This window comes from Trichoplusia ni, unplaced genomic scaffold (genome assembly GCF_003590095.1).
Source record: "Trichoplusia ni isolate ovarian cell line Hi5 unplaced genomic scaffold, tn1 tig00000067, whole genome shotgun sequence".
Lineage (NCBI taxonomy): Eukaryota > Metazoa > Arthropoda > Insecta > Lepidoptera > Noctuidae > Trichoplusia > Trichoplusia ni.
In genome coordinates, this window is record NW_020799977.1 from 1 (window position 1) to 27,930 (window position 27,930).

Consider the following 27,930-nt stretch of genomic DNA (forward strand, 5'->3'; position numbering starts at 1 on the left):
AACATATTCCGAAGATTATCAATATTAAATAATCGTAAAACAACTAAATAAATATAGGTTTTCAACTAGTAATTTAGGTACCTAAAGTCAATACTTACTAACTTATGTTAACAGATTAATTTACGTTATAATTTTTTAACTTTTTATGTTAAATTACAACTCCTTTATTGTAAAAAAATCGATATAACATAATCGATATTTTCGAATATTTGTTCTATTTTTTTTTAATACCTTTAGTCACTGAATGATAGTGGGTCGACAAAATGTTTTATTTCAATCTTCGTTTCCTGCGTATTGCATTAAGTACATAGTTCAAAGGTAATGAAGATTGAAATAAAGGTAGAAAAATTGCTTATTGATGTTTGTTTTTCTGTACAAATAACGAATTTTATAACCTGAGTTCATTACATTAACCGAGATTGAGATTGAAATAAAATAATAAGTAGGTAGTTAACACCTATAAAATATCTGATGCAAGTGTGAAAAGACAAAAACATCAATTAATAAATATTTGATATGCGTTCTTAAATAAACACATTTTGTTACCAACCCTCGCGCATTGAACAGCTGCAAATAAGGCAAGCTTTCGCGCCAAAATATTACTTAAGGTCAGATCGGTGAATAAGAACTTTAACAATTTGCAAGGCTTGTTAACATCCAAATAGTAAGGTACGGAATATAAAAGGTGTAATAATGTGAACCACACAAGATACCTTCAAAAATTACAACATAAAATCACACAGCAATGGCACGTTTTATCGATTTACCTCTACAGCTTGAGAGGGAACATTACTTAAAGTAATCATCTCGTATCATATTTACACCTTATTGATTTCATAGTCACATAGGTTGTGTAAAAGAAATTCAAGAAAGTAAAACGTGATTTAGTGGCGAAACAATATGTCGTTGCCGTGTTGTTAGGTTGTTAGGCTAGCGAACAGCTGTTCGGTCAGGAATAAACCACGGCTAGTTAGTATTCTACGCTACATCAAACATAATGCAGTAAAGTTTTATAAAGAGAGTAGAATGTTTCAGTTACATAAAAGAAATTAAGTATGGGATACTCACCGACTTATTTTTAAACACTTATTAAATAGAGGTTAATACACACTTTACGTAAAATTGACACACTTAAGAATGATTACACTATAGTCTAAAATAATTCAAATAAAGCTAAGGCTATTTTTAATTAATAAATATAAATTTTAAATAACTATGACCGAATTCAAGAGTCGAGGAAGACGCACACCCAACACCGGCAAGCGCAGAAACCCGACTGACGCGACCTCACGCGGGCGTGCGCTCAAAATATGTTTACAGAACGTTCCGTTTCATAATGTCTTCATTCTTAAATAAGTGACATAATAATATAATAAGTACTTATGTTAAAGTAACGTAGAAACAATCATAATTTAATACTATATTAATATTTATTGCAATTATTATTAAAATTTTCAGTATCTCATAATAACGGAAAATAACTTTTATATATTTCAATTTTAAAATAAGTGTTTATTTAAATTTAAATTATCTATTTATTATTTGATGTATTACCTTGTATAAGATGGTATAACTTCTAGCTTTAAGCAATTTCCAGTTTAATTGAATCTTGAATCATTTACATTTTTTTATCTACATACAAAAAAGTCCAGCGAAATTAACGGGTTGGCGCCGTCTCGCCGCCAGCGTGTGGAGGCGGGTAGAATTCTTATTGGTTGTTTCAAGACGGGCCTCCGTGTGGCAAATTACACCATAGATGTGCTTTAAAGATTTTATACAAACTACCCTATTTAAAAAAATTATGATGTAACGGAATATCTTAGCAATAAATAAATACTTCGATATAGATAAGTACATCTAGGTTCCACTTTTTCTAAGGTAGCAAGTACTTTCACATGAGGATCTAATCGAGTAACCGTAAACCAATCAAAGGTATTACAACTACCCACATTTTACCCTTAATTATTCGTCGAGTCTGGGTACTAAGGAGTATTGAAGCGTTCGACATACTCGGTTTCGGTCAACCAATACGTGAAGTAGTTTTGCTATTCGTAGCCACGTGAATTAAATTTATAAAATTGTATTAATTATGTGCTAGACAATTTATATTATTTATTTAATAATTACTATTCATTGACTGTTATAATATTGTTTAATAAACCCATTATTGCAAAATTTAATTAGCTATGGCATCGACCAACTTTTTAACTGTGAAAACGCATTTATCGGAATTTAAACATATTCAGACAAAGATACATTAAGCGAAGTAAGTTAAATTGTCTATTTTATAATTTATAATTTATAATTAATATTTAATTTAATGTGCATTATTTCATCAAAGGTTTTTGATAAATAATTAAGCCAACCGCCATCTTGATTATACGTTAACCCTTACATCTTTTATTACATCTCTAAAAAGAAACTGAAGACTTCCAACTGAATATAGGTAATAAATATCGAATCAATATTATTTACTTGTATTTCAACCTATTTGGGGATGACCGTTATAGGCTTCTGGAAGTGGAACGAGTAATTCCGTGACGTCAGCAGAAGACTTACAGAAATTAGCAGTGATTCTTGGGTTAAACAGTGCTGAAGATGTATACCAAGAAAGATTTCGTGTTGACCGACGTCGACTGGAAGCTATGCTGGCCGGTATGTAATAAAATATCATAAAATAAACCTATATGTACGGAAATATTAGAAAATAATACCAAGTTATCTTTTCAGATAACTTGGATGAGACACAAACGGCTCAAGCATTCTTCCACCGAGTAAGTATTATCCAAAAGGACACGACTAGAATAAAATAAAACAATACACATTTTAAAAAACTTTAATTTCAGGTAATGACTGAAACAAACACATTGATAAATTGGCCCGCTCGTCTCAAAATTGGAGCTCGTTCAAAAAAAGGTAAAATTGTAATGACATAGGTAAAATGAAACGTATTTAAAAAAAATGTTCGATATTTTTATGAACGGATAAAAAATTTAATTTTTAAATTTTGAAAATAACCGCGCTTGTGACTTTTGGCGGGCGCGCTACGGCGCCAAGTAGACTAGCGCATCGGCGCCAGCTTGGCGCTCTTTCCAAATTTTATTTCAAATTGCATTTGCGCGTACGCCAGTTACATGAAATAAGTTATTTTTAATCAATTTAACGTTTTTAATTATATTTAATGAAGTAACCATGGTTTTTAATGATTATAGTGACGATTTAGTTTATGATGTTATTAGACAAATACGCGAAAATAAATTTATTGATCTTTTTGAAGGTATTGGCTACCATTACAAGTTCAGTGAATGATTATTATTTTAATATGGTTTTGATGTGATACTTGTTGTATTTAGATCCACACGTGAGAGTCGCTGGTCGAACTGATGATGTGAAGCTGGCTCGTGAGAAAATTATCCAGTTATTGGACACAAGGGTATGTAATTAATTAATTACTTTGAATAATTTTCGTTTCCTGCATTTATTATAATATTTGTTTTAATAGGTAATAGTTTAGTTCAGTTTTATTTAATGTTGGGTGTTTTGTGTATTTGTTAATTATTTATTGTTAAATTAAAATGACGGCGCATTTTAGGAGATACATTTTAGTTTTACGATTAACGTAAGTTTTTTTTGTATGTGGTTTATCATTTAATTGAAGACTTCAACTTCCAATTAATGTCTGATATTTGAATAAATGAAATTATGATTTAATAACAAGATATTAAAAAAATCCATGTTTTTTTAAATGTTTTAGTCTCTTTACCTAGGCACCTTTAAAACCCAACATTTATTTTATAGTTACTGATGAGTTAGACTGACATGGCGCGCACCCATCCAAAAACGAACCTCGGAGGGGGCTGCTTAACTTTACATCTTATTATGATTTACGCTTACTTGCAACTCTATTTTAACCTCATTTATAAGCCTATGAGTCTACGGTTTACAAGTCAGATAGGTCCGGTAATGTATCAGCAGTATATAGGTACATAGATGTATATACGTACTTGTCACGTACGGACAAGTACATTTTAGGTGCAGTGTTATTTAAATGTAAATTGTAAGTCTAAGTGTAGGTTTTCAACTTTTCTAGAAGCTGAATTACAGTCAATTTTGTGAATAGGGAAAGGTCACTGACCTCTACTGCGTATGATTGAATTAAAAAAAAAACAAGGAATTAGGTTTTCACTGCGGTAGAGCAAAGCTAACCATAGAGTCACCGAAATACTAATTACTTCTACCTGCTCTACAATCGACTGATCAAAGTGTCTGCGAATAGAAAAAACGAGACCAATTCCTCACTTCAATTATACGGTCATTTGTTAATAAGTAATTTATTATTTAGAACTTGCTCTCCATTCGATCAAAATATTAATTTAATTATATTTTTCAGAATAACCGTGTTACAATGAAGATAGATGTCAGCTACACGGACCACTCGCACATCATAGGAAAGGTGAGTTTTTTTTTAATCTGTCAAAGGCATCGTTTCACAGGCCAATGTAAATGTCTGTTTAATCTGCCTATTTGCGCTTGCTCATTTGCAATCGCGTCCTCGATTTGTTTTTTCCGCGTCGTTTACGAGCCCACATTAGTGTTGTAAATACATATCAGCGATCTTTAGTTTATTAGGCCAGTCATCAAAGGAGTTTAATATTCGACGCAATTTGTTTTTTTTTTTGTTACATTGGACAAGGAGGTTTTATGTTCTCAATACAATTTTCTTTTAAGAACTTTCATAAAGGTACCTAGTCGTGAAAGCTTGCGATTTGTCTTGAAGCCTTCCATTTTATTTTAATTTTATTTAATATTAAACATTTATTTAATTTACATTGCGCTCAACTTGACATGCTTTATGCTATGTTAAAAGGTTTTAAGATGGGCTACCATTTTGTATCAGAAATCGTCTTTGTGCGCAACAAAAATTGATTCCTCAACAGAGCTTCCCTGTAACAATCTACTTTCATTTTAGCATGTCTAATAGCGTCGCAATTAACAATAAAATACTTACCTAGGATCTAAAAAGATGATGACAACAACACAGTTTAAGACCGGTAGTATCTAAAAGTTCAAATGATTTGAACTTATTAATTACTCTACATTGTAATGAAACGGCATGGCAAGTAGCTCTACCTCGTTTTAATCATCATCATGAGCATTATAAACATTTATTACATCATTGATGTATGGCTGCCATCTTGTGGTACGGTTTTTCCAAATACCATATTGATAGGCGTAAGAGAATAACGAAATTACAATTCTTACTTTTTTATGGAAATAAAAAATGAAATACTTTTACGAATACAAAGTACTTCCATCAGGATACAATATTGTATGTGTGTGTATTCTCCATAATATATAACAACTTATCTTTCTATTAACAGATGAGACAATGATATCAATCATTAAAAGTAGACGTGATCGAGTTACACTTAATGCTAGGTACCTAACTATTTAAAACGCTATTTACACTGTATACATCTCTCTTGGTATCAAGTAACAGACTAATGTTCCTTGAGTGCTTAAATAAATCAATGTGACAGCGAAACTCGCCGTATTATAGTAGTATCGAGATATCCCCCGTACCATGAAACTTCAAACCAAACTTTTAACTCGCATAATTAGTTAAGATGCCTCGTATATAATTAAATATATAAGTAACATAATGATATTTGTTTTTTAACTCGACTTGTGTCGCGAGGGTCTCACAAACATTAAAGTCATCATCATGATCCTTTTCCCTACTATTTTGGGGACAGGTTCCAGTCTAATCGCATTCAGTGTTTTTCATGGAGCGACTGCCTATCTGACCTCCTCAACCCAGTGACTTGGGCGACACGATTAAAAATTCTGACAACTAGTCGTAAGGGGTACCTTAGACTAGTTGTCAGAATTTTAGCTTTGACTACCGACCGTCGGAGATGAATGAATAACAGTGAGGAAAAGCAATTTAACGTGCCTTCCGAAACACGGAGAGAGGGCCCCGATTCTGCTATTTTACAATGGCCGATGAATGAATGGCAATTGGATTAAATTTGAAATTATTCCTATTCTCTTAAGCATTTTGCCAATACAATAATTGGAAGTTAATTATATTGACCTTGGGTGTACCCCGTGTACCGTTACGTACTGAATTTCCAATTATTTAGCAGGAAAAAATACAAAAATGTCATTTTTAAAAGCCTTCATCGGCCATTGTAATTGACCAGAATTGGGGCCCTGGTCTCGTTATGACAAAGATGGTCACCCATCTACAGAACGACCGAGTCGATCGTAGCTTAATATATCGATATTTATAGTGCTGTCTCTTTCCAACTGGAATAAAGATACTATTACGTTCGAGCCAAGTTGAGTAGAACTATGCAACTTGTCCTATTTGTAATCCTGACGCTAATGATTTCACATCAATTACAATTCTCGAGTATTCTCGAGTTAGTGCTACCCGCTTATTTGTAGTAATGTTCTTGGAATACCTATATTATGGTTTTATTGCTGCTGGTGTTTTATGATGGGTTGGGTAAGCTTGTGTAGGTCTTTGTTGGTTCTAGATGATATACATAATTTCGAATAATGCACTATGATATTCGTATTGAACTACAAAAGCCTCTCGTTTAACTCGCATTACGTTTTTCCTTAACGTGTGATTGATTTTTTTACAAGTAACATCAGAAAAAAACCACGTGTAGGCCTCTGACATGTCTGAACGCACCCCGTTCGGACATGTCAGAGGCCAACACGTAAACAGAAATGCTGGTTTTCTATCAATGATCTCCTTTACAAGTTTTGGCCAGTTACAATTACTTTATAATTGGCAAACGAATTCGAAAAGACATTGGCGGTTTCCGGGATTTGAACTATTGAACTCTGACTTGGTACTCCACTGTACTGGTCCGCTATTATACCACTTAATTTAATCTGAAACATTTTCAAAAACAAAACAAATCGAAATCGAAAAATCACTTTGAAATTCATAAACGTTTCATAACTATATCCGCTTTTAAATGGTTTCTATAACCAATTAAAGGAGACTATGCAGCATTATATTATAATACGTTTATAATTACGAAATATTAGTTCAATATCAATAAAGAGCAGGAAGACACGATCTTTCAGAACCAATGAGAATTTATTATAAATATCTTTCACATTATTGTAATTACAATCCTTGGACACCGCCATTGTTATCATTTCAATAATTATAATAAATAATGTCTGCCACCGCCAGGTGTTGTTCACAAGGCCTTGTTTTTACACATTATAAGCAGTTGTAACAAATCTATTACTTCCCTGTTTACTTCATATTTCACACGGTTGTATTTCTCTTTACTGGTAACATTTTAAGTTTGGCACTGGGAGTTTTAAGAGAATAAAAATATATTTTTTCAGTAAAATTAGAACTAGACGTTGTAATGTAATAAATTACGCATTTAATGATATATCGACTAAAAACCGCGTATCGTAAATCCTGTACCCCTTCACGGAGTCACAGATTACTAAATAGTTTGACGGAGTGTAGTTATTTAATAGAGAAACCATTCACTATAGCAATAACAAGCTGTATTGCATTATCAAGTCATCGGTCTTAAGCTTAACCATCTCATTAGTCATCTTATGATGGGGTTGCTTTCAACGACAAAAACATTACGGAAGGCTAAAAACGGGCTAAAAAGGCTAAAACTTCACAAGTTTTGACAGGATAAACGTGACTTGCTCGACAACACGACACAACTACGACACGACACACGACAACTGTCCTGTAAAACTGTCTCACTACACTACAAGACCTGAATAAGATTTGAAAGGAGGATAGATAGAGGAAGAAAGGTCATTGCCCTGCAGCAATACAAAAACAAAATAAACAATTCTGAATTGAAATAATTACACTTTTTACAATAGACCCATAATAATTTACGTTAAACTGCTCAATAACTTAATCGTCGATCTTGATAAGAACCGACCTTATATCTTGCTTACAGATAAACAATGGCAATTAAAAAAAAAACAAGTATTTACCTGCAATTGAAACTAAACATTAATTATTCGTTAGACGTAACTTAATAATTATTTTATTAAGTGCGTCACTATGTAGTATGTTATTTGCCTTGATTTGCAAGTTAATACGGGTACCCATACTGCAATTACAATTAACTATAAGTAGCATCTATACAATATAAGGTCTTTTCAGTAATAAAAAGTAGTATGTTTATAAATACCTAAGATTATGTCTGTATGATGGAAAATGGTATGGTTATTTCGTTGAAGGAAGTTTGTAAAATTTTACTTCGTTATGCTACGCCTTAACCTTATTATAATAATATGGTCTATTGACTATTTAGCAAGCTACGGAAGTCCAAATTTGGTTTAATTAAGCCACTTGGCACTGCATGATAGGCCAGAATGTCAAGGTATATAATTCCAAACCTGGACTTGGAAGTCTTCAACAGCTGAAAGCATAGTAAGAGTCGTATATACATACTTTGAAAGCTGAAATGAAAATAAAAATATCGATGCAAACACTAACTTTTTTTCCTGCAAAAAAATATTATATTCAATTCTGTATTATTGTTGACACTTGCAACGTAATTTATTATCTTTAAAAGTATAAAGGTATCAATAATGTAATACCTTTCCTCAAGCAAGGTCTCGAGTTCTCCCAGCATTGCGAATAACTTATAAGTGCTTATTATTAATGTAATATAACATTTTGTAGGGTGGTCTAACGATAAAGCGCGTGATGGAGGAGACGGGCTGTCACATCCACTTCCCGGACTCGAACCGCACCAGCGCCGTGGAGAAGAGCAACCAGGTGTCCATCGCCGGCGATATGGAGCGCGTGGAACGCGCCAGGGCACGCGTCAGGGTCAGTAACACTAATATGAATAATCAATTATGTTGTTTTAACAAAGGAAATGTAAGACATTTCAAATAAAAAAAGTACCGAGCCAAATTTGATGAAGTTTATATGGGATGAATGATAGCTAGTTCAATAAAAAAGAATAGTCAAAATCGTTTTTTCGGTCATTAAGTCCGAAGTTAACAATTTCTAAATAAAAACTAAAGACTGAATTGAGAGCCTCCTCCTTTTGGAAGTGGAATAAAATTAGTTAAGATTGTTTTCTTTGCTGTATGTTTATTTAATTTTTTGTAAAAATCTACTCGCGCACTAAGTAATTTAATCCTTGTGTCGCGGGGGTTTGACAAACATACAATTCACATGCACAAAGACACCCAGACTCAGCACAAGCATTCGTGGATCGCACAAATGCTTGTCCGGGGGATCGAACCCGCGACACGTCGCGCAAAGTGGGTCTATCCGTGCAGTCATTTCAGTCATGCAGTCAATTCCATAAAATAAGCAATTATTATATGCAACTCTCATTATCATTATATTACTTATTCACTATTTTGTTTGTAGTAGGTTGACACTATTTGATCAATAATTCATGAAGGAAATAGAGGTACAAAGGTAATACCTGTGTGTTACATCATCATAAAAATATTATGTACTCTAGGTACACCTATGTAATTGAGTAGTTACATACAACTCAATTGCAATATTTTTTTTTTCAGTAGGTAATATACACAGAATTGTAATTTTAACCATTATTTTATATTGTTACGTTAAACTGCTTTTTTTATCACTATCATAATAAAAGCTACATTACACAAAACGGCAGCGACAAAACCAGATGAAGTGTCGGCGAAGCCCGGTCAGGCGTCAGCGGAGCCCGAGCAGGCGTCGGCAGACAAGGATTTGAAGGCGATGAGTGCAATTGTGACAAGATTGGCGGAACCAGTTCTACATCAAGTAATTACTTGTCAAACAGCGCATGAAGTATGGAACCGGCTGCACAGTATATATGAAAAAAGTGGAGAAACGTCACTGATGCTGCAACAGCAGCGATTCTTTGCCCTAAAATTTGAAAATGACATGAGTGTCGCGGACTTTATTTCCAAGGTGCAGGAACAGCAGCAGATCTTGAGGCGACTGGGAGAAGCGGTAACCGACAGGATGGCTATGTCGAAAATCATCATGTCACTTCCACCGAAGTATTCTCACTTTGTTAGTGCGTGGGAATCATGTGCAGAAGAAAAACAGACTGTTGATAATTTAACGGCACGGCTCTTAGTTGAAGAGGAACGGCTAAATAATAAGAGTAGCAGTAAGGTAGACGAAAGTGTAGCATTGTTTTCTAAAGGTCAAAAAGGTAAAAACAAAGGTAATTATAAATGTTTTTTATGTAACAAGTCAGGTCATTTGAAGAAAGATTGTAAGCTTAAAGATGTGTGTTTTAACTGTCAAAAGCCAGGTCATTTTAAGGACAAATGTAAAGCTACTAAAAATAATAAGAAAACTGAAAATGCTTTTGTGTCTAAAGTGCCAGTTAGCGCAAGTGATCGTTTAATAGATGAAAAATGGTTGGTAGACAGCGGTGCCAGTCACCATATGACATATCAGAAGGAATTATTTTGTGAATATGAAAGGTTATCCACTCCTAAGGTTGTGATGATAGGTGATGGACGACACCTAAATGCTCTAGGTATAGGCAAAATAAAATTAATGGCATTTGATGGTGAAGAATATGTCAGTTGCTCGATAAACAATGTTTTGCATGTTCCTAAATTAAAGATTAATTTATTTTCTGTAGGTAGTGTGGTATGCAATGGTTTTCAAGTGAGTATGACTAATGATCAGTGTGTATTTTCCAAGGATAATAGAGTGTGTGCTATTGCTAATAAGGAATCATGTTTGAAGCTGTATGTAATGGACTTTAAGTCAGAATCTTTGGCGGCTAATGTAGCTAAACTTGAGTTAAGTGAATGGCATGAGAGGTTAGTACATCAAAATTATACGGAAGTGAAACGAATTTTAAAGAAAAATAATATTGATTTTAGTGAGTCACCAATTGACACATGTACAGCTTGTGTACAAGGCAAACAGCATAGATTACCATTTGATAGTAGTAGAAGATCTACAAGTAAGACAGGTGAGTTGGTGCATGCTGATTTGTGTGGGCCAATAGAAGAAAAGTCAATAGGAGGGTCAAGGTACTTTCTTTTATTAAAGGATGATTTCTCAAACTATAGGACAATTTATTTCTTAACTTACAAGTCGGAAACTGTTGAAAAGATTAAAGAATTTATTATGAGGGCAAAAACATTAAATAATCCAGTTTGTACACTTCGCAGTGATAATGGGACAGAATTTGTAAATGCAGAAATGAAAACCTTATTGGCAGAGCATGGAGTGACACATGAGACTACAGTACCTTATTGTCCAGAGCAAAATGGGAAAGCTGAAAGAGATATGAGGACTCTAGTTGAAGGAGCAAGAACTCTGTTGCATGCAAAAAGAATGGACAAAGTATTCTGGGCTGAAGCGATTAACACAGTTGTGTACACTCTAAATAGAACTTACCATAGCAAAGAAGAAGGAAAAACACCATACGAGTCATGGTCAGGGAATAAGTTTGATGTAAATGGTTTACATACATTTGGCAGTGAAGTCTTTGTGCACATACCAAAAGAAAAAAGGAGGAAATTTGATGCAAAAGGAGAAAAAGGTATTTTTGTAGGTTACGGAGAGTACACAAAAGGGTTTAGGATCTATTTTCCAAGGAAAAATGCAGTGGAAGTAGTGAGAGATGTTACATTTGTGAAGAAACATGATAAACCTGAAAAAGCAGAGCAGGAAGAACAGTGTATATATTTAGATATAGAAGAAAACTTGAACAATGAAGAATACCAGTCTGTGTCGAACACTGAAGAAAATGAAGAATTTGAGGATTGTGAGGTAAGTGACAATATCATGCAAGAAGTGGAATTTCTAGAAGAGGAAATTATAGAGGATGAAGAAATTCAAGAAGTAAATGATAGTAGAAGAACACGCTCTAGAAAAGCACCCAATTGGTTTGATGACTATGAGGTTGGTTTTATAAGCATGCATAATGAACCTAGTACCCTTAAGGAAGCCATGGAGTGTGAAGACAAAGAAAATTGGATAGAAGCTATGAACAGAGAAATTACCACATTGAAAGAAAATAATACATGGAGTGAAGTAGCAATGGTGCCAAAGGGAATAAAGGTAATAAACAGTAAATGGGTGTACAGGATAAAAGAAAATCCAAGCCAAGAAATTCAATACAAGGCCCGATTAGTTGCTAGGGGTTTTGAGCAGACTGATATGGATGGTGCAGAAGTTTATGCCCCCGTTGCAAGTTTGACTTCTTTCCGTACTTTGTTAGCTGTAGCAGTAAAAAAGAAACTTCCAGTATACCAGATGGATGTAACAGGAGCCTTTCTTTACGGTGACATTGATGAACCTGTGTACATGAAACTACCTAATGGAGGAATAGGTAAATTAAATAAGTCTATATACGGATTGAAGAAAAGTCCTAAGTACTGGAATAGAAAGTTTAATGATTTTATGTGTAGTGATGGTTTCATAAAATCCAAAAATGATCCATGTTTGTATTTTAAATGTTGTAAGGAGTATTCCATTTATGTGCTAATTTTTGTAGATGATTTGCTATATTTTAGTGATAGTGACATACAGATCGGAAAGTTCAAGGAGAAATTGTGTAAGAACTTTGCTATGAAAGATTTAGGTATGGCTTGTAACTATTTAGGTATTAGCATTGAACAGGATGTAGAAAATGGAAAGACTGTTATAAATCAGAAGGATTATTTGTTAAAAGTATTAAGAAAGTATGGGATGTCTGATTGCAAAGCTTGTAACATACCTATTGATCAGAATTTTAAGTTTGAATTGTTAAGAAGGGAAAAATCTGAAAGTAAAGAAATCGAATTGAAATGTAGGCAGATAATTGGAAATTTGCTGTACGCTTCTAATGCTACAAGGCCTGATTTGTGTGTAGCGATTGGTTTCTTAAGTAGATATCAGCACTGTGCTAGTATGTTGCTATTAAAATGTTTACAGCGTGTATTGAGATATGTGAAAGGTACAGTAGATTTGTCATTGGTGTATGGTTGTAATGGTAATGATAAATTGGAGGGTTATGTTGATGCTGATTGGGCTGGTGACACAAAAGACAGAAAATCTACTTCAGGATATATATTTAAAGTATTTGATTGTGTAATATCTTGGTGTACTAAAAAGCAATTATGTGTATCTTTGTCATCAACTGAGGCAGAATATGTAGCACTGTGTTTAGGTATAGTTGAGTCATGCTTGTTAAAAAAACTTATTATTAGATTTTGGATTTAAATTGGAAGTAAAGATTAATGAGGATAACCAGAGTGTAATCAAAATAGCAGAAAACAATTTCAGTAATAAGAGGCTTAAGCATATTGATGTAAAATATCATTTTATCATAGAGAAAATTAATGACGGTTGTGTAAGTCTATCCTATGTTAGTAGTTCTGATAATCTTGGAGATATGTTTACTAAAGCATTAGGTGGACAGTTGTATGTAAAACTTAGAAGTAAGATTTTAAAATAAGTTTTCCATTAAGGGGGTGATATTTTATTAGTGTTGCTTCTGAATTTGTTTTAATTTTTACTGATTTTGTTAAGGGGCTGGATGTGTATTATGTTGTTAAGGCAAGTGTGTCCACTGTGTTATAAAGGGGTAGTTATCTTTGATGTTGTTATGCTAGAGTTGCTAGACATAAAGGTAAAGTTAGATATATTAGTTTAAGCAGGTTAATCAATCAAAAATTAAGTGTTGAGGGGGTGTGTTAAATATGCTGTAGCAACCTATTATGTGAGGCAACACTTATGTTTGATATATAGATGTTTTTTTGTTTTGTTACACTGGCAACTCTCTCTCTGCAATCGGTCATGGTGGACGTCGGGCGTTTGTAAAACTTCATCTAAATAAAAATCCATTGTGTGTTAACTCTGCATCTGCATTTTATTCCAAAAGTCCTAACACTATAAAATCGACTTTACTATACAGTAATTTATTGTTTAAAAATGTTTACCCAGTAATTAAATAATTGCTTTTTGCGGTGCTTTTATCGCTGATATAAAATGTATCTATGTTCGTCTAAACACATGTCATATCGGAAAAAATATATATCACAGACCCTATGCCTAAAAACCATTTTACTTAAAAACATCTTCCTATTATAAAGCAGTCTGGTGCACCTATTTACTATTTAGGTAATTTTTCGAGTCATATGCCATTATAGGTACTCTCCTTTTTTAATTTAGGTACACCATTACAATTAGATTTGTGGTGTCCCTGTGATATAGGTACTTTATTAGAACGGCTAGCTGATACCTATTAAATTTATAAAAGTTCCTTATACATATGATTTCCCCTACTGAGCGGATCAAGTCGCAGGTTAATTAATCTTAAAAATTATGATGGAAAATTATAGAATTCTTGCACTATTCTGTATCTAGGCCTAGCTATGGTTTTTTATCCCATCCATCCCATATCACGCCTCTACTACACGCCTGTAAATATAGAAAGTCTACTGCTATAAGCTGTAGGCGCTGTAGCCTATTCTTCGATTTACTAAATTTTAATATTTCATTTATACCATGAACCGTTTAGTGTGGCGAGACATGAAATAAAAAAGTCAACTCTGTCCGGTTTTTTTTCCGAATGCCTGAGAATCCGGGCACCGCCATCTTCCTACGTAAATAAAAAAATTACGAGTACTAACATACCTAGTACCACCTACTTTTATTACTTGAGAGGTCAATAATAGATGTAAATAAGACTAATGTAAGATGACGAAATGTAGATAATTGTGTCGTCAGCCGAGCCCCCGACCCCACACGGCTATATTTACTTTCCTATAAATCAAGTTGCATGTATATGTGACGTCACTGATACTAACTTTAGAATGTTAGTAACTGTCTAGTTATATGTATTCAAGATAGAAAGGTTAATTAATTATTTACTTTCAATCAATATATCAACGTTTTATTTGCCCGCTAAGATCGGTCAGAAAAGTCCGATCTACCATCAGAATTAGAACGCTTTATTTGTACACTAGCTGTTGCCCGCGACTTCGTCTGCGTGGTTAGAAGATATAAGTTATGACTTTTCTTCGCTCCTATTGGTCGCAGCGTGATGATATATAGCCTAAAACCTCTCTCGATGAATGGTCTATTCAACACAAAAATATTTTTTCAATTTGAACCAGTAGTTCCTGAGATTAGCGCGTTCAAACAAACAAACAAACAAACTCTTCAGCTTTATATATTAGTATAAGTATATTAGTATATAGATGCCAACGATATCTTCGCTACGTTTCATCGATTTTTAATTTCTCGCGCGGAGATTTTAATATTACGATAACTCATTACCTATTCACTTTTTTGGTGTAGTGTAAAAGGCAATTTTGTTCTATATTACATGTATAATATATCTAACTTATTTATTTGTATAAGGATTACTCAATAATGTAATACCTTTCCTCAAGCAAGGTCTCGAGTTCTCCCAGCATTGCGAATAACTTATAAGTGCTTATTATTAATGTAATATAACATTTTGTAGGGTGGTCTAACGATAAAGCGCGTGATGGAGGAGACGGGCTGTCACATCCACTTCCCGGACTCGAACCGCACCAGCGCCGTGGAGAAGAGCAACCAGGTGTCCATCGCCGGCGATATGGAGCGCGTGGAACGCGCCAGGGCACGCGTCAGGGTCAGTAACACTAATATGAATAATCAATTATGTTGTTTTAACAAAGGAAATGTAAGACATTTCAAATAAAAAAAGTACCGAGCCAAATTTGATGAAGTTTATATGGGATGAATGATAGCTAGTTCAATAAAAAAAGAATAGTCAAAATCGTTTTTTCGGTCATTAAGTCCGAAGTTAACAATTTCTAAATAAAAACTAAAGACTGAATTGAGAGCCTCCTCCTTTTGGAAGTGGAATAAAATTAGTTAAGATTGTTTTCTTTGCTGTATGTTTATTTAATTTTTTGTAAAAATCTACTCGCGCACTAAGTAATTTAATCCTTGTGTCGCGGGGGTTTGACAAACATACAATTCACATGCACAAAGACACCCAGACTCAGCACAAGCATTCGTGGATCGCACAAATGCTTGTCCGGGGGATCGAACCCGCGACACGTCGCGCAAAGTGGGTCTATCCGTGCAGTCATTTCAGTCATGCAGTCAATTCCATAAAATAAGCAATTATTATATGCAACTCTCATTATCATTATATTACTTATTCACTATTTTGTTTGTAGTAGGTTGACACTATTTGATCAATAATTCATGAAGGAAATAGAGGTACAAAGGTAATACCTGTGTGTTACATCATCATAAAAATATTATGTACTCTAGGTACACCTATGTAATTGAGTAGTTACATACAACTCAATTGCAATATTTTTTTTTTCAGTAGGTAATATACACAGAATTGTAATTTTAACCATTATTTTATATTGTTACGTTAAACTGCTTTTTTTATCACTATCATAATAAAAGCTACATTACACAAAAGTGACACAGTTTAAATATTTGGGGCACTGTGTCACGGATGACCTTGGGGATCATGCAGATATTGAACGGGAACGCAGGGCTCTTGCTGTGAGAGCGAATATGTTAGCACGTAGGTTTGCTCGCTGTAGTAAGGAGGTAAAAGTTACTTTGTTTAAAGCGTATTGCCAAACCTTCTACACGAGTAGCCTGTGGTTTAGTTACACGCGTGGAGTATTGGATAAATTGAGAATCCAGTACAATAACGGCTTCAGAATGCTTTTGGGCTTGCCGCGTTTCTGTAGTGCCTCAAACATGTTCGCACAGCATCACACCCATGACTTTTATGCCATGATTCGACTTAAAACGGCGTCACTTCTGCAAAGGGCACGGTCAAGCTCAAATGGCATTCTGGAGATGTTAACAAATAAACTTGACTCGCCTATTATGCAACACTTTATGCAAATACTGGTGAGGCAAGAGTAATGTTAAGGTTTTATTATTATATTTTATGTGTGTGTTACTAACATAGCTTTTATAAGTGTTTCTGTAACTAACCCGTGGACCTCTGTTGTCTGAGAAAAAAAAAAAATTATTATTACAGCGCCTGATAAAACTACCATAGTCGCGACGCTGAGTAATTGCGCAGACCAATATCCAAAAACCTGTTTGTTGGTTTGTACCCAAATTAATATTTTATCTATTTTATATTATCTGTTTTTACGTGCTAGGCTCTCACCCCGCTGGTGTTTTCCTTCGAGCTGCCTATAACGCACAGCTCGCAGCCGCTGCCCGACATCACCTCGCCTTACGTTCTCAATATTCAGGACCAGTACAATGTGCAGGTTAGTGTCTTCTTAAAGTACACTAAAACTGAGTGTTGTTGTTTCATGTATAATTATTGCGAACCGCTGAAACACTCCCCTTTTATATCTTAATTTTTTGTCTGTTCACAATGTGACTGTAAATTGTTAAGTTGATTTCAATTTGAATCGAAAAAAAAAATTACCTGTATAATCAGTGCTGTAGTAGAAATTTATTCTTTTACCTCCGTCAGTAATCCACATGAGAAATCATCTTTCAAACTCTTATTTGACAATTGGATTTAAATTTTAAATTTTCCCACAATCAAATGATACGAGCCATGATGTGTCGGGTGTTAATGAAACTGTCGCGTCTCGTAGGTAATGTTACGCAACCGTGCTAAGCTGCACGCAAACCTGTTGGTGGTGAAGGGTGTGCAGTGGGAGCTGCACGCCACCATGGAGGCCACCAACCTGCTCATGAACTACATGTGTGGCCCGCTAGCTGTGAGTATACAATATATCCCTGCTTTGATACATACGTGATAATTAGATAATAGCATAAATTTCTTTCATATGATTAATGTACAAACTGGTGTCAGGGTAGGGTTTTGAGCTTCTGACGGACAACCGTCAGGAGGCTTTTAGGGTGTTTATAAAATTCTTGCTTGTGCCGATTTTCTCACGATATTTTCCTTCTCTATTTATAACGACTGATAATATAACTAATAATACGCACACGAATTCGATTAATCATTTTCGTGTGATGTTCTAGAAGTGTTTTTTAAAGAAAGGTCTTCAATAGTGCTACCCACAATGTTGTCAAGTAGTGTTTGTGAAAGCAAGCACGCTTCGACAATTACAACACTCTAAGAATAAAAGATGGCGGGAAGCCCACTTGACTAGGGAGCTCTCGTCTTTTGGGTCTACGATATTCATTTAACTTAGGAAGGAGGTGAAAACACTGTACCAAATTCCTTAAAACTAAACTAACCACAACACTTCCAGAGCCAAACCCAAGTACAGATGTCCCTGGAGATATCCCCGATGCACCACAGCGTGGTGATGGGGCGCGGCGCGGAGCAGCTCAAGGTCATCATGAAGGGCACCAACACGCAGATCATGTTCCCGGACGCCGACGACCCCAACATACCCATGATCAAGAAGAGCTGTGTCACCATCACTGGCAATATCAAGGATGTGTATGCGGCTAGGCAGCAGTTGGTTGTAAGTCACTTGTAAACAGTTCTGGAAAGAAGTATTCAATGTTTTTCTCGTAATAATATAAATGATTCGTTTCCAAATCTATTAAATTATAAAAATATAATAGTGTTATCCATTTAAAGCGTCCGTCCGTCAGCAAGCTGTATCCCATAAACCGTCATAGCAAGACACTCGAAATTTTCATAGATGATTTATTTTTTTTATGATGTATTTTCTGTCCTACTTTCACGTAATTGGTTTCAGTATATACTTGCAACATAAAAGGACTTAGCCGCACAGATAAAAATGACATATAGATCAATATTTTGCAAGTCGGGCACTTAATATCATCCCATATTTTTTTATACTTTATGATACAGTTCAATTATGATACACTTCAATTAACCCACTATAATACTTTCTTCTTCAGAAAAAACGAGCATCATAATTTGATTTATCATTTACAAAACAGTTAAAACCTTATGACCACCAGATCTCAACACATCAAACACGACGGTATACAACACGAGCCTGCTGTGCCCTCACAACGTGAACCAGTCCCTCATGATAGCTGAACCCGAAGCCGACTCCGTGTACTGGGGGCTCCACACCACAGTACCACTCTACGTGGCGCTCATCGTCTTCCCACTACTCAACTTTAGAGATGTGTCCTTCTTTACCAAGTTCAACTCTTTAGGTAAGTTTGGGAGATACTTTTTGGTTGGATTAATTGATTGTGTGATTCACGAATCCTTGCTTTTTCAAAACCCCCAGCGACAAAAAAAAACAATTTCATAGCGACGCAATTATCCTTTACTTAAATTAGTAAAAAAAAGTCCAGTTCAATCCTTGTAACATAATCAAAATCAAAAGTCACTTATTCAAATTAGGCTACGGGTCAAATTACATTCGACAGCACCCAGTTTCGCCCACCCTTCACAGCTTCCTAAGTGCTTTCGCTGTGAGAGAAGAAACGGCGCAACAAACTCCCCAGCAGCATGCTGTTTTTCCGTTTATGTTTATTATTACTACAGAAAATATAACAAAATAAGTGTGTGGATGCCGTGCCAAACAAACAAATAAATAAATAACCATCTGTCCCCTGCAGGCACGCTATCAGTAGTGTACCTGCTCGTGTTCGTGATAGTGAAGGGCTACACGTGGGGCATCAACATCGGGACCATCTTCACAGAGACACACCCCATCAAGAACGCGGCGGTACTCAGCGGGATGCTGGCCCTGTCCTTCTATATACACAACATTATTATCACTATCATGAGTAATAATGCTAGGCAGGATAAGAATGTGAGTTGGTATATGATACATTTTAAAATTTTAATTGCTATTGTAATATATTTTAGAACTGTCAAGCAACGCTATCTAGGCTCAAACTAAGCAACATTTTCCCAGAGTAATTAGTACCAGAGAGGAATATTATCGACTGGGCAGAAAATCCAATGATGCCGGAAAAGCTCGCAATTACTGTAGATGTAGATTTTTTCTTTTATCCTGACAAAAAAAGTTGTACTGATATTGTTATCCTGAATCCTGAAAATAATATTTAGAAATTTTGAACAACATTTTTTGCAAAACGGAAAAATGGGTAAAGGAGCCCCTAAAATTTGAAAATATCCAAAAAGTCCAGTATTTCAATTATTTGAACTTCTAAAAACGGAATTGAACTAGGTGTCCCTGAAAATATCAGGAATATGATATTTAAATTTTATCCCTTATGTTTCAGGGTAGAGACCTTACGATAGCATTCATACTAGTCACAGTAACATACACGCTAGTCGGAGCTGTCTTCTACATCTGTTTTCCTCTCGCCAAGTCCTGTATTGAAGATGTAAGTATATATATTACTTATTAAATGGAAAATATAAAAAAAAACCCTGTTTACTAATGACCTTTTTTTGTTTTCAGAACTTATTGAACAACTTCGAAATGCATGACGTCATGACTGCGGTTGCTAGAATATTACTTCTGTTTCAAGTGAGTAGAAATGTGATAAATCTTTTTATTTTTTTTATCCTGGCTGAAGTGTTGCTGGCTTTGTTCAACAAAGTTTAGTATCTGTTTTACGAATGCTAGTTGCAGTATCACTTTCCAGGTGTAGGTCCTCCTAGGTAGGTATTATCAATGGTCTTTATCACTTTATTTGTATTCTTTATCACCTTCTTTTCGGACACGAAATCATCCAATAACTCTTTCCACTTTGGGTTGTGCGGAAGGCAGTCTTACACTTTTACTGACTAAAATCTATACCTTCGTATACCAGGGTCACATTAGCCTCCTAAGTCCTTTTGGACAGTCCCGCTGCCCAGAATTTTTTTTCAGTACTTCAGATGTAAGTGATCCATCCCCTTTTAATCTTGCAGGTGGTCACGGTGTACCCGCTGGTGGCCTTCATGCTCCGCTCGGAGGCGATCCTGCTGCTGCCGCTGAAGCAGTCCCGCTGCCTCACCGTCCTCATCAACGTGGCCATCATGAGCATGTGCGTGCTGGTCGCCTGCTTCTGTCCGAGCATAGGGACCATCATCAGGTACATACTGTTCTTTTATGATTATATCGATATTTTATCCCAGGGTGTCATTTGTAATGCTAAGTTGTTGTAATGCTATTCAGTAAGCTAAAAAAAATGTTATTTAGAAAATATTTTTTATCCCACTAAAATAAGGTTTTAATCCCACTTACTGAATAAATACCCTCCTTTCCGAAGCCCCTCATAGCCGTTCTCTTTTGTGCATAGGACTAGTGACGGATTTAAAGGATTAAAGCATCAGCATTCAGGTTTTGTTCGCTGACATGGCTGAATTGCCTCCAAAAATAGTGAATTTTCAATTTTGTAAAAAAAAATACGACTCCCGAAGTAAGGAATTTAATCCTTGTGTTGCGAGGGTTTGCACAGACATTTTGAAAGAACAATTCTAGCATGAACAACTTAATTCAGACTCTGAATTATGCAACTTGACTCAGAACAAGGATTCGTAGATCATGCTTGTCCAGTGCAGGGATCGAAACACGACACGTTGTGCACATTGGGTTTGGTGTGATGACATTTTACCACAATTATTTGATATTCGTGCAGTCATGTTAATTAAAAAGAAAGTTTCTTATATATTTGACTATACCTATATTTCTTGTTACTAGATACACGGGTGCAGTAAGCGGGCTAGTCCACATCTTCGCGTTACCCTCATTCCTACAGATCCGGTCGCTACAGCTACGCGGTAAGCTGACCTGGTGGAAGACCCTCTTCTATGCTGCTATCGTACTCTTCGGAGCTGGAAACTTGCTCATGCAGTTCTTTATTAATGAATAACTTGGGTTTCGGTTGAAAACAAAGGTCAGGATATCTGAAAATTAATCTGGAGGTAATGAATATCGTGGTCACGTGATGTCAAGTAAAAATCCTGCGGGTTTTATCACAGATTTTTTCTTGTAAACGTTTTAAAACTTAATATCTTATGATATCAGGGCCTCAGGGCTCAGGGCCCTAATTCTGCCGTTTAAAATTGCCAATGAATGAAAATTGGGTTGAAATTACACTGTTCGTATCCTCTTAAGCATTTTTCCATCACAATAATTGGAAATTCAGCGCAGGGCAGAACACTCACGGTCAAAACAATAAAATTCTAACAACAATTGCAAAATGCTCAGGGGAATACTAAAAGCGTCAAATTTAATCCAGTTACCATTAGTCGGGCACTATATCATTTTAATGTTTGCATCGACTTTGTTAAACATTTGTTGTTTTTACCAAAACTAAAAGCATATCTTGTAAGATGTAAAGTCAAATAATAAGACAATTAGAAAGTCTTACATACTGGCTTCTTTTTAATTATTTTGCCACAAATAATGTATACGGATTTAGTTATTAGATGTTTCCAAACATTAGTAAGCTTAACTTTACTGGCGTGTGGTAGAAATATATCCAGTAAAAGTGCGTTGCCGTAATGTTTGGAAAAGCCTTTATTTTAGTTATTTTAATTTAAGTTAAATATGCTGAATGCCATTTCCGCTTGATAATCCAGTTTAAATAATAATAGCGTATATTGTATTACTATATAAAATGTGTAAAAACAACCAAGTATGTGAAGTACCCTAAAAACTATTCTTATGATTTATTTTCTTAATAACTTTCTACAGATTCTTAACCATAAGTTTCAAACTAGCTTTCCTGTAAATAAATCTATTAAATAGGTACTTATCACCAAAGTCTATCTAGTCATAGTCTATTTATAAGTCAAATTAGGTTATAATTATTTAAAAACACATGTGTGTATACAATCATTTATTAATTCAAACAATTAAATATAAAAATAGGATTTTGTTTCATAATTTCAATTTTAAATCTTTGGTTGAATCATTTAATATACAGTGATATTATTTTCTACATTAAATGTGATAAAAAAATTGTATAGATTTTTCAAGAGAATATATTATTGTTATTAAATTACATATATGACAATAAACTTATAAATATTTACAGAAAATAAATACAAAGTGAAACCTGTCTTTCCTTAATTATTTAGACATTTTATTTTTACAACAATCTCTCTTTATATTAATCGATTTTAGCCACCCAATTAACTTAACATTAAATAAAATATCAATTTATCAACACTTGTATCAAAATACATTTCAATAAAAAACATTATAACCAAGTTTCGTTCTTTTATTACAATTAACATCAATGAAACACAGTAGCGATTAATTTCACAACACAACCAAAAAAAAAAACTATGAAACTTTCATCGATCAACAAAAAAAAAGAAAATCCGAAAAAGAAAATTCAATACAAAGTTGACCTTACAGGTAAATGTAAAAAAAAAAAAAACCGCCTTTTTTACACTGACATATGTCAGCGATATAAAAAATGACCGCAATCTATTTAAAATTGACTTTATATTAATCTTAAACAACAATAGCCTTTACTTAGTATATACCTATGTACTGGTACCTATATACCTACCTGGTACCTATATATTACGTGATGACGGTGGGCGCGTCCCGGCCGGTGTAGTGTTGAAGCCGGGACAACTGCAGAGCGACATCTATGAGCGGCTTCAACATCACCTGAGCATCGCCCAACACGTTCTTAGCCTCGTACGAGTCTATGTATAACCTGCAATATTGAGGTTAGGTTACTTAAGTGACAGGATAGTTTCGATCTCAGAGTAATGTTTGTGTGGTGAGCCCAATCATTTGTTCTGTGTCTGTGGTGTAATTTTTTACCTATAACTAAAGAAAATAATGAAATCGGGAGAACTATACTATGGTTACTATCCTATCCATGTTATAAACTATCTGTGTACCAAGTTTCGTCTTAATACGTTCAATGGTTTTTGCGTGAATGATTAACAAACATCCATCCATCCACATGCAAACTTTTGAATTCATAATATTAACTTAATAATTAATAGTAGGTATTCGTTTTAAATACTGTTGAACTTATTACAAACCTGACTGTGGCCCCAGAACTGCCGGTACCACTCAGTCGCAGCACGATACGGGAGCCGTCCTCGAAGATGATGCGAAGACCCTGGAAAGTCAAATTTAATAAACAACCAAGATCTTCAAAAAATTGGTTTTGGACAGTCACATACAAACACTCATAATAATACCAGATTTAAGAAGCTTTTCCTATTTTAGTGTCGGTCAAAATTTTATTAGAAGTACTGTACGTTGTTTCATAGTATTAAAAAGCGACTCAAGCAATAAGGACTTTAATCATCCCAGTGTCTCGGTTCGTTTCACAAACATTCAAGTCAAATGCTCAACACACCCAGACTCAGGGCAAGCATTCGTGGAGCACTTAAATTCTTGTACAGCACGGTGAACTCGCAACACTTCGCGCTCATTAAATTCATAGTGACCTCAACCACTCGATTATATTTGCAGCTATCTTATCCTTAAAGAAGAAGTGGCTGCTTTTTGCCGCGAGTATTATAAACATTCTAAGTGCTGTGGAAAGATACAAGGATGACTGATATTAAACAACTATTTATTGATCGGAATACACGTGTTTAATAGATAAAGACCAGAATTACGACCAATACATTCTGAGATCACTATACACGTCGTATTTTCTCGCCAAAGATCAGTGTACTCTTTGGAATAACTGTGATGGTTCAAAAAGACGTCCTAATTTCTAGATAACGCAAATTAATTCCCACCTGTTTCATAGCAACACTCTGGTCGATGGGGTCCATGTAAGAGAAGTTGTCGGCTTCTTTGACGACGTAGGTCTTGTCCCGCTGGAGTGGGAGGATCCCACGAAGCCGGGAGAGGTGATGGTCTTCCAACACCTGCATATCTCGTTACAGGGGTCGCTGGCGCACTCCTCGTAATCGTACCTGTGTGCGGTGTAAGAGGTTTGTTTGAGTAAAGTTGTTTGGTAACTGAGTTGTCTGATATCCGTAGGGCATTCTTAGTTTTTTGTTTTGAGTTATCGTCGGAGTCAAAGAAGAGGCGATTGATTCTTAATTCTATAGAAAATATAGAAATCTATATCTATATAGGATCTGTAAACCAAAATTGGCAATTATGTATATTTTAAATGCGTGTGGGTCTGGTTATTACGCTTTCACAGCCAAACCGCTGAACTAATTTGAATTAATTAATATGGAATTCCAAAAAAAATACTAAATCAGGAAAATTGGAGCAGCGACAAACCATTAGCTGAGGCCAAAAAGTAATACCTCGCTTTCAACCTAGACTTCAAACCACGTCAAGGGCACGGGGGACGGGGCCGATATATCTCTCACCCTGGACCCATTCTACTGCGTAAGCAAAGATACGAGATCGCTGCCCATACTCTGCGCAATTCTACCTGGTAACCTTACCTGGTAAAGTAGTTCCTGCCGAACTGCGCCCAGTGAGCCTTGAGAATGTCCTCGACGCCTTGTCCCTTGGCGGCCAGTACGGAGAGCCACGCCAGCGCCGCCCACAGACCGTCCTTCTCTCTGATTGTGATCAGACCCGGTGCCGAAGCTTTCCTCACCGCAGAGTGAGAGTCTGCCCGCGTCCATTAAGTTGCCAAAGTATTTCCAACCTTATGATGGTAGAAATAAGGATTAATTTATATTGTGTTATGTGTTGTGGTTTTTAGAAAGGTTTTTTATCTTTTATTGTATTTAAATCGGGGTTTTATCAAACATTTTGCGTCCATGAAGTTGCTGAAGTATTAATCAAACTTATGTGTCTTAGACTTGGCTCAAAAAAAGCTTAGAGGCTTTAATTCTTTCAAAACTTTCAAAATATTAAGATTTTTAGTCTAAAGAAGTATTTTTAGACCAACGAATTTTGACTCGAACTCGAATTTTGATTGAAGCGTTTAGACAACTTTATATTACAACATTATTAAAACATGATACGGAAAACTTAGATTTATAAAAACTCTTACCAGTAGGCACTTCAAACATCTCATTGCCCGTAGCAGCGGCGACCCTGTCCACTGCCGCAGCGGTGGCATACTGCGGGCGAAGCCCTTCACGCCGGTGCGCTGGAAGTAGGGGATTGTGGTGGAGGTGGTTCGCGAGGACAGCCAGCGAGTCGGAGGGGGTCACGAAGAACGCGCCTCTACCGATTATCATGTTCCTGTCACCTGAGAAGATTGGTAATATGTTAGGTAATATGTAAGTAAGTAAATAAATATGTCTTCAAATAATGAACATAGTTTCATAACATAAGTTAGAAGGCAGGAGAAGAAAATACGAGGGTCATTTATGCATAAAATTTAATGATGCGCGATGATAAAATATCGGCTATACAAAAAGAAAAGAATTTTGATAAATAAGCAGATTGAAATTAAAACAGCATTAAGTACATTACTGCCAGCCTTATCGAACTTTCCATTTAATTTTATTCGAGACAAAAAGGTTTCTAATAAGAAGGTAATTACATTATCTAGGTACTGTACCACAGCCAGCTAATTCAATTCATCTATTTGTAACCGCGATAACCGATATAAACGCGAGCGCAACGGCTGGGAAAAGCTAGCCTTACGACGCGTCATGATGAGTCAAGACTTCGGTTGGGTTTGAAACTAGTCAGGCTATCCTGATAAATACATTTGAGTATACCGATACATCGTAAAAGTAGCCATTTTTTCACTTGCCCATCAGTTGTAATAAATCATATTTTATGATACTAGTACTCACTGTACTCAATCACGGTTACTGCAATAATAAAATATCTATACATTTACATTCTGTCTGAACGCACACATAAGTATTGCAACGTCTAAATACAATTATCATTCTTAGTATCAAGGATGTACCTTGTACCTGACAACCAGTTCACACGAACTCGATAAATGCCCTTGTCATGGTGATAGAGATTAATGGCAAGACCTCACAAGATCGCGATAAATGAAAACGGATAATTTTCTGGCATACAAAAACATATAAATAATAAACGAGTTTCCGTATTTTTTGGTGTTATTATTTTTTGCAGATTGTTTAGTCATGGAAGTTATAGTTATTTGAGAGGTCTTGTTGGGTCGTTGAGATAGATATTAGATGTTCCGGTTGTTTCATGTATGTGTATTAAGTTGGAAAGGGCAACTCAGGGGAAGATTGCTTTGATTGCGTTGTAGAAAATGGCTTCTTAAGACAGCTTGTATTCTTGACTGTATTCGAAACAAACAGTTTAAAACAACTTTATTTCTCTACTATCTCTCTGTTCTCTTTCTATTAACCAGAATCTACAATGAAACCAACGGAAACCACCGAAACACACTGTTTATCCCAGGGGCATCAATTGACTACCCTGAAACCAGCAACGAAATTATCTAGAAACTAGCTGTTGCCCGCGACTTCGTCCCCGTGGGTAGAAGATATAAGTTATGATTTATACCTGCCTGGTTCTTTTTCACATTTTCCATTATATCTTTGTTCCTATTAGTCGCAGCGTGATGGATTATAGCCTAAAGTCTTCCTCGATTAATGGTCTATTCAACACAACAAGAATTTTTCAATTTGGACCAGTAGTTCCTGAGATTAGCGCGTTCAAACAAACAAACTCTTCAGCTTTATATATTAGTATAGATATAGATAGTAAGAGGGAGGAGCAAGAAAAGTATTCCACTTCCCTCCATAGCAAGTAGAAGACAAAAGGAAGTACATACCGTCACCATCAAAAGCAGCTCCGAAGTCGTAGTCCCCCGCCTTCACCGCGTTCACAAGGTCAGCGGCGTACGTGAGGTTTGGATCCGGATGGGCGCCGCCGAAGTCCTCCAGCGGTATGATGCGACGGACGTTGGCTTCTTTAGCTCCCAGCTCGTCAATAAATATGCGCTTTACGTAGGGACCCGTCACTGGGGATACAAAAATGTTTTTGGTAAAGGGTTATAAGGTATAAGCTATTCGTGAGGCGGATTTATTATTATTCATTTTATGATACACCGCATGATGATTTAGGACTCCGGTGGGGTACGAAACTAGTCGGGTTATACCGATACCGAATACCAGCCTGACACCATTACTCTAATAAATCTGGACCACA

The 27,930-nt window shown here is 35.5% G+C and overlaps 2 protein-coding genes and 1 pseudogene across 2 annotated transcripts; 2 read left to right on the forward strand and 1 right to left on the reverse strand.

Moving 5' to 3' along the window:
- The first annotated feature begins 2,125 nt into the window (after positions 1-2,125).
- On the forward strand, positions 2,126-18,459 carry LOC113506894 (protein bicaudal C-like). Its single transcript, XM_026889729.1, is given in 11 exon segments — positions 2,126-2,237; positions 2,240-2,266; positions 2,511-2,655; positions 2,731-2,774; positions 2,847-2,916; positions 3,354-3,433; positions 4,391-4,453; positions 8,708-8,857; positions 17,146-17,259; positions 17,599-17,724; positions 18,226-18,459. Coding segments are annotated over 11 exon segments (1,104 nt in total). The 5' UTR covers positions 2,126-2,186.
- Positions 18,460-18,726: 267 nt separating this feature from the next.
- LOC113506892 (sodium-coupled neutral amino acid transporter 9 homolog) lies at positions 18,727-21,850 on the forward strand. Its single transcript, XM_026889728.1, has 7 exons — positions 18,727-18,748; positions 18,914-19,117; positions 19,529-19,725; positions 20,162-20,266; positions 20,344-20,412; positions 20,799-20,962; positions 21,571-21,850. The coding sequence occupies exons 1-7, from the start codon at positions 18,727-18,729 to the stop codon at positions 21,740-21,742; spliced, it is 933 nt and encodes a 310-aa protein (XP_026745529.1). The 3' UTR covers positions 21,743-21,850.
- A 1,371-nt stretch (positions 21,851-23,221) lies between these two features.
- On the reverse strand, positions 23,222-27,773 carry LOC113506893 (annotated as a pseudogene).
- Between the last annotated feature and the right edge of the window lie 157 nt (positions 27,774-27,930).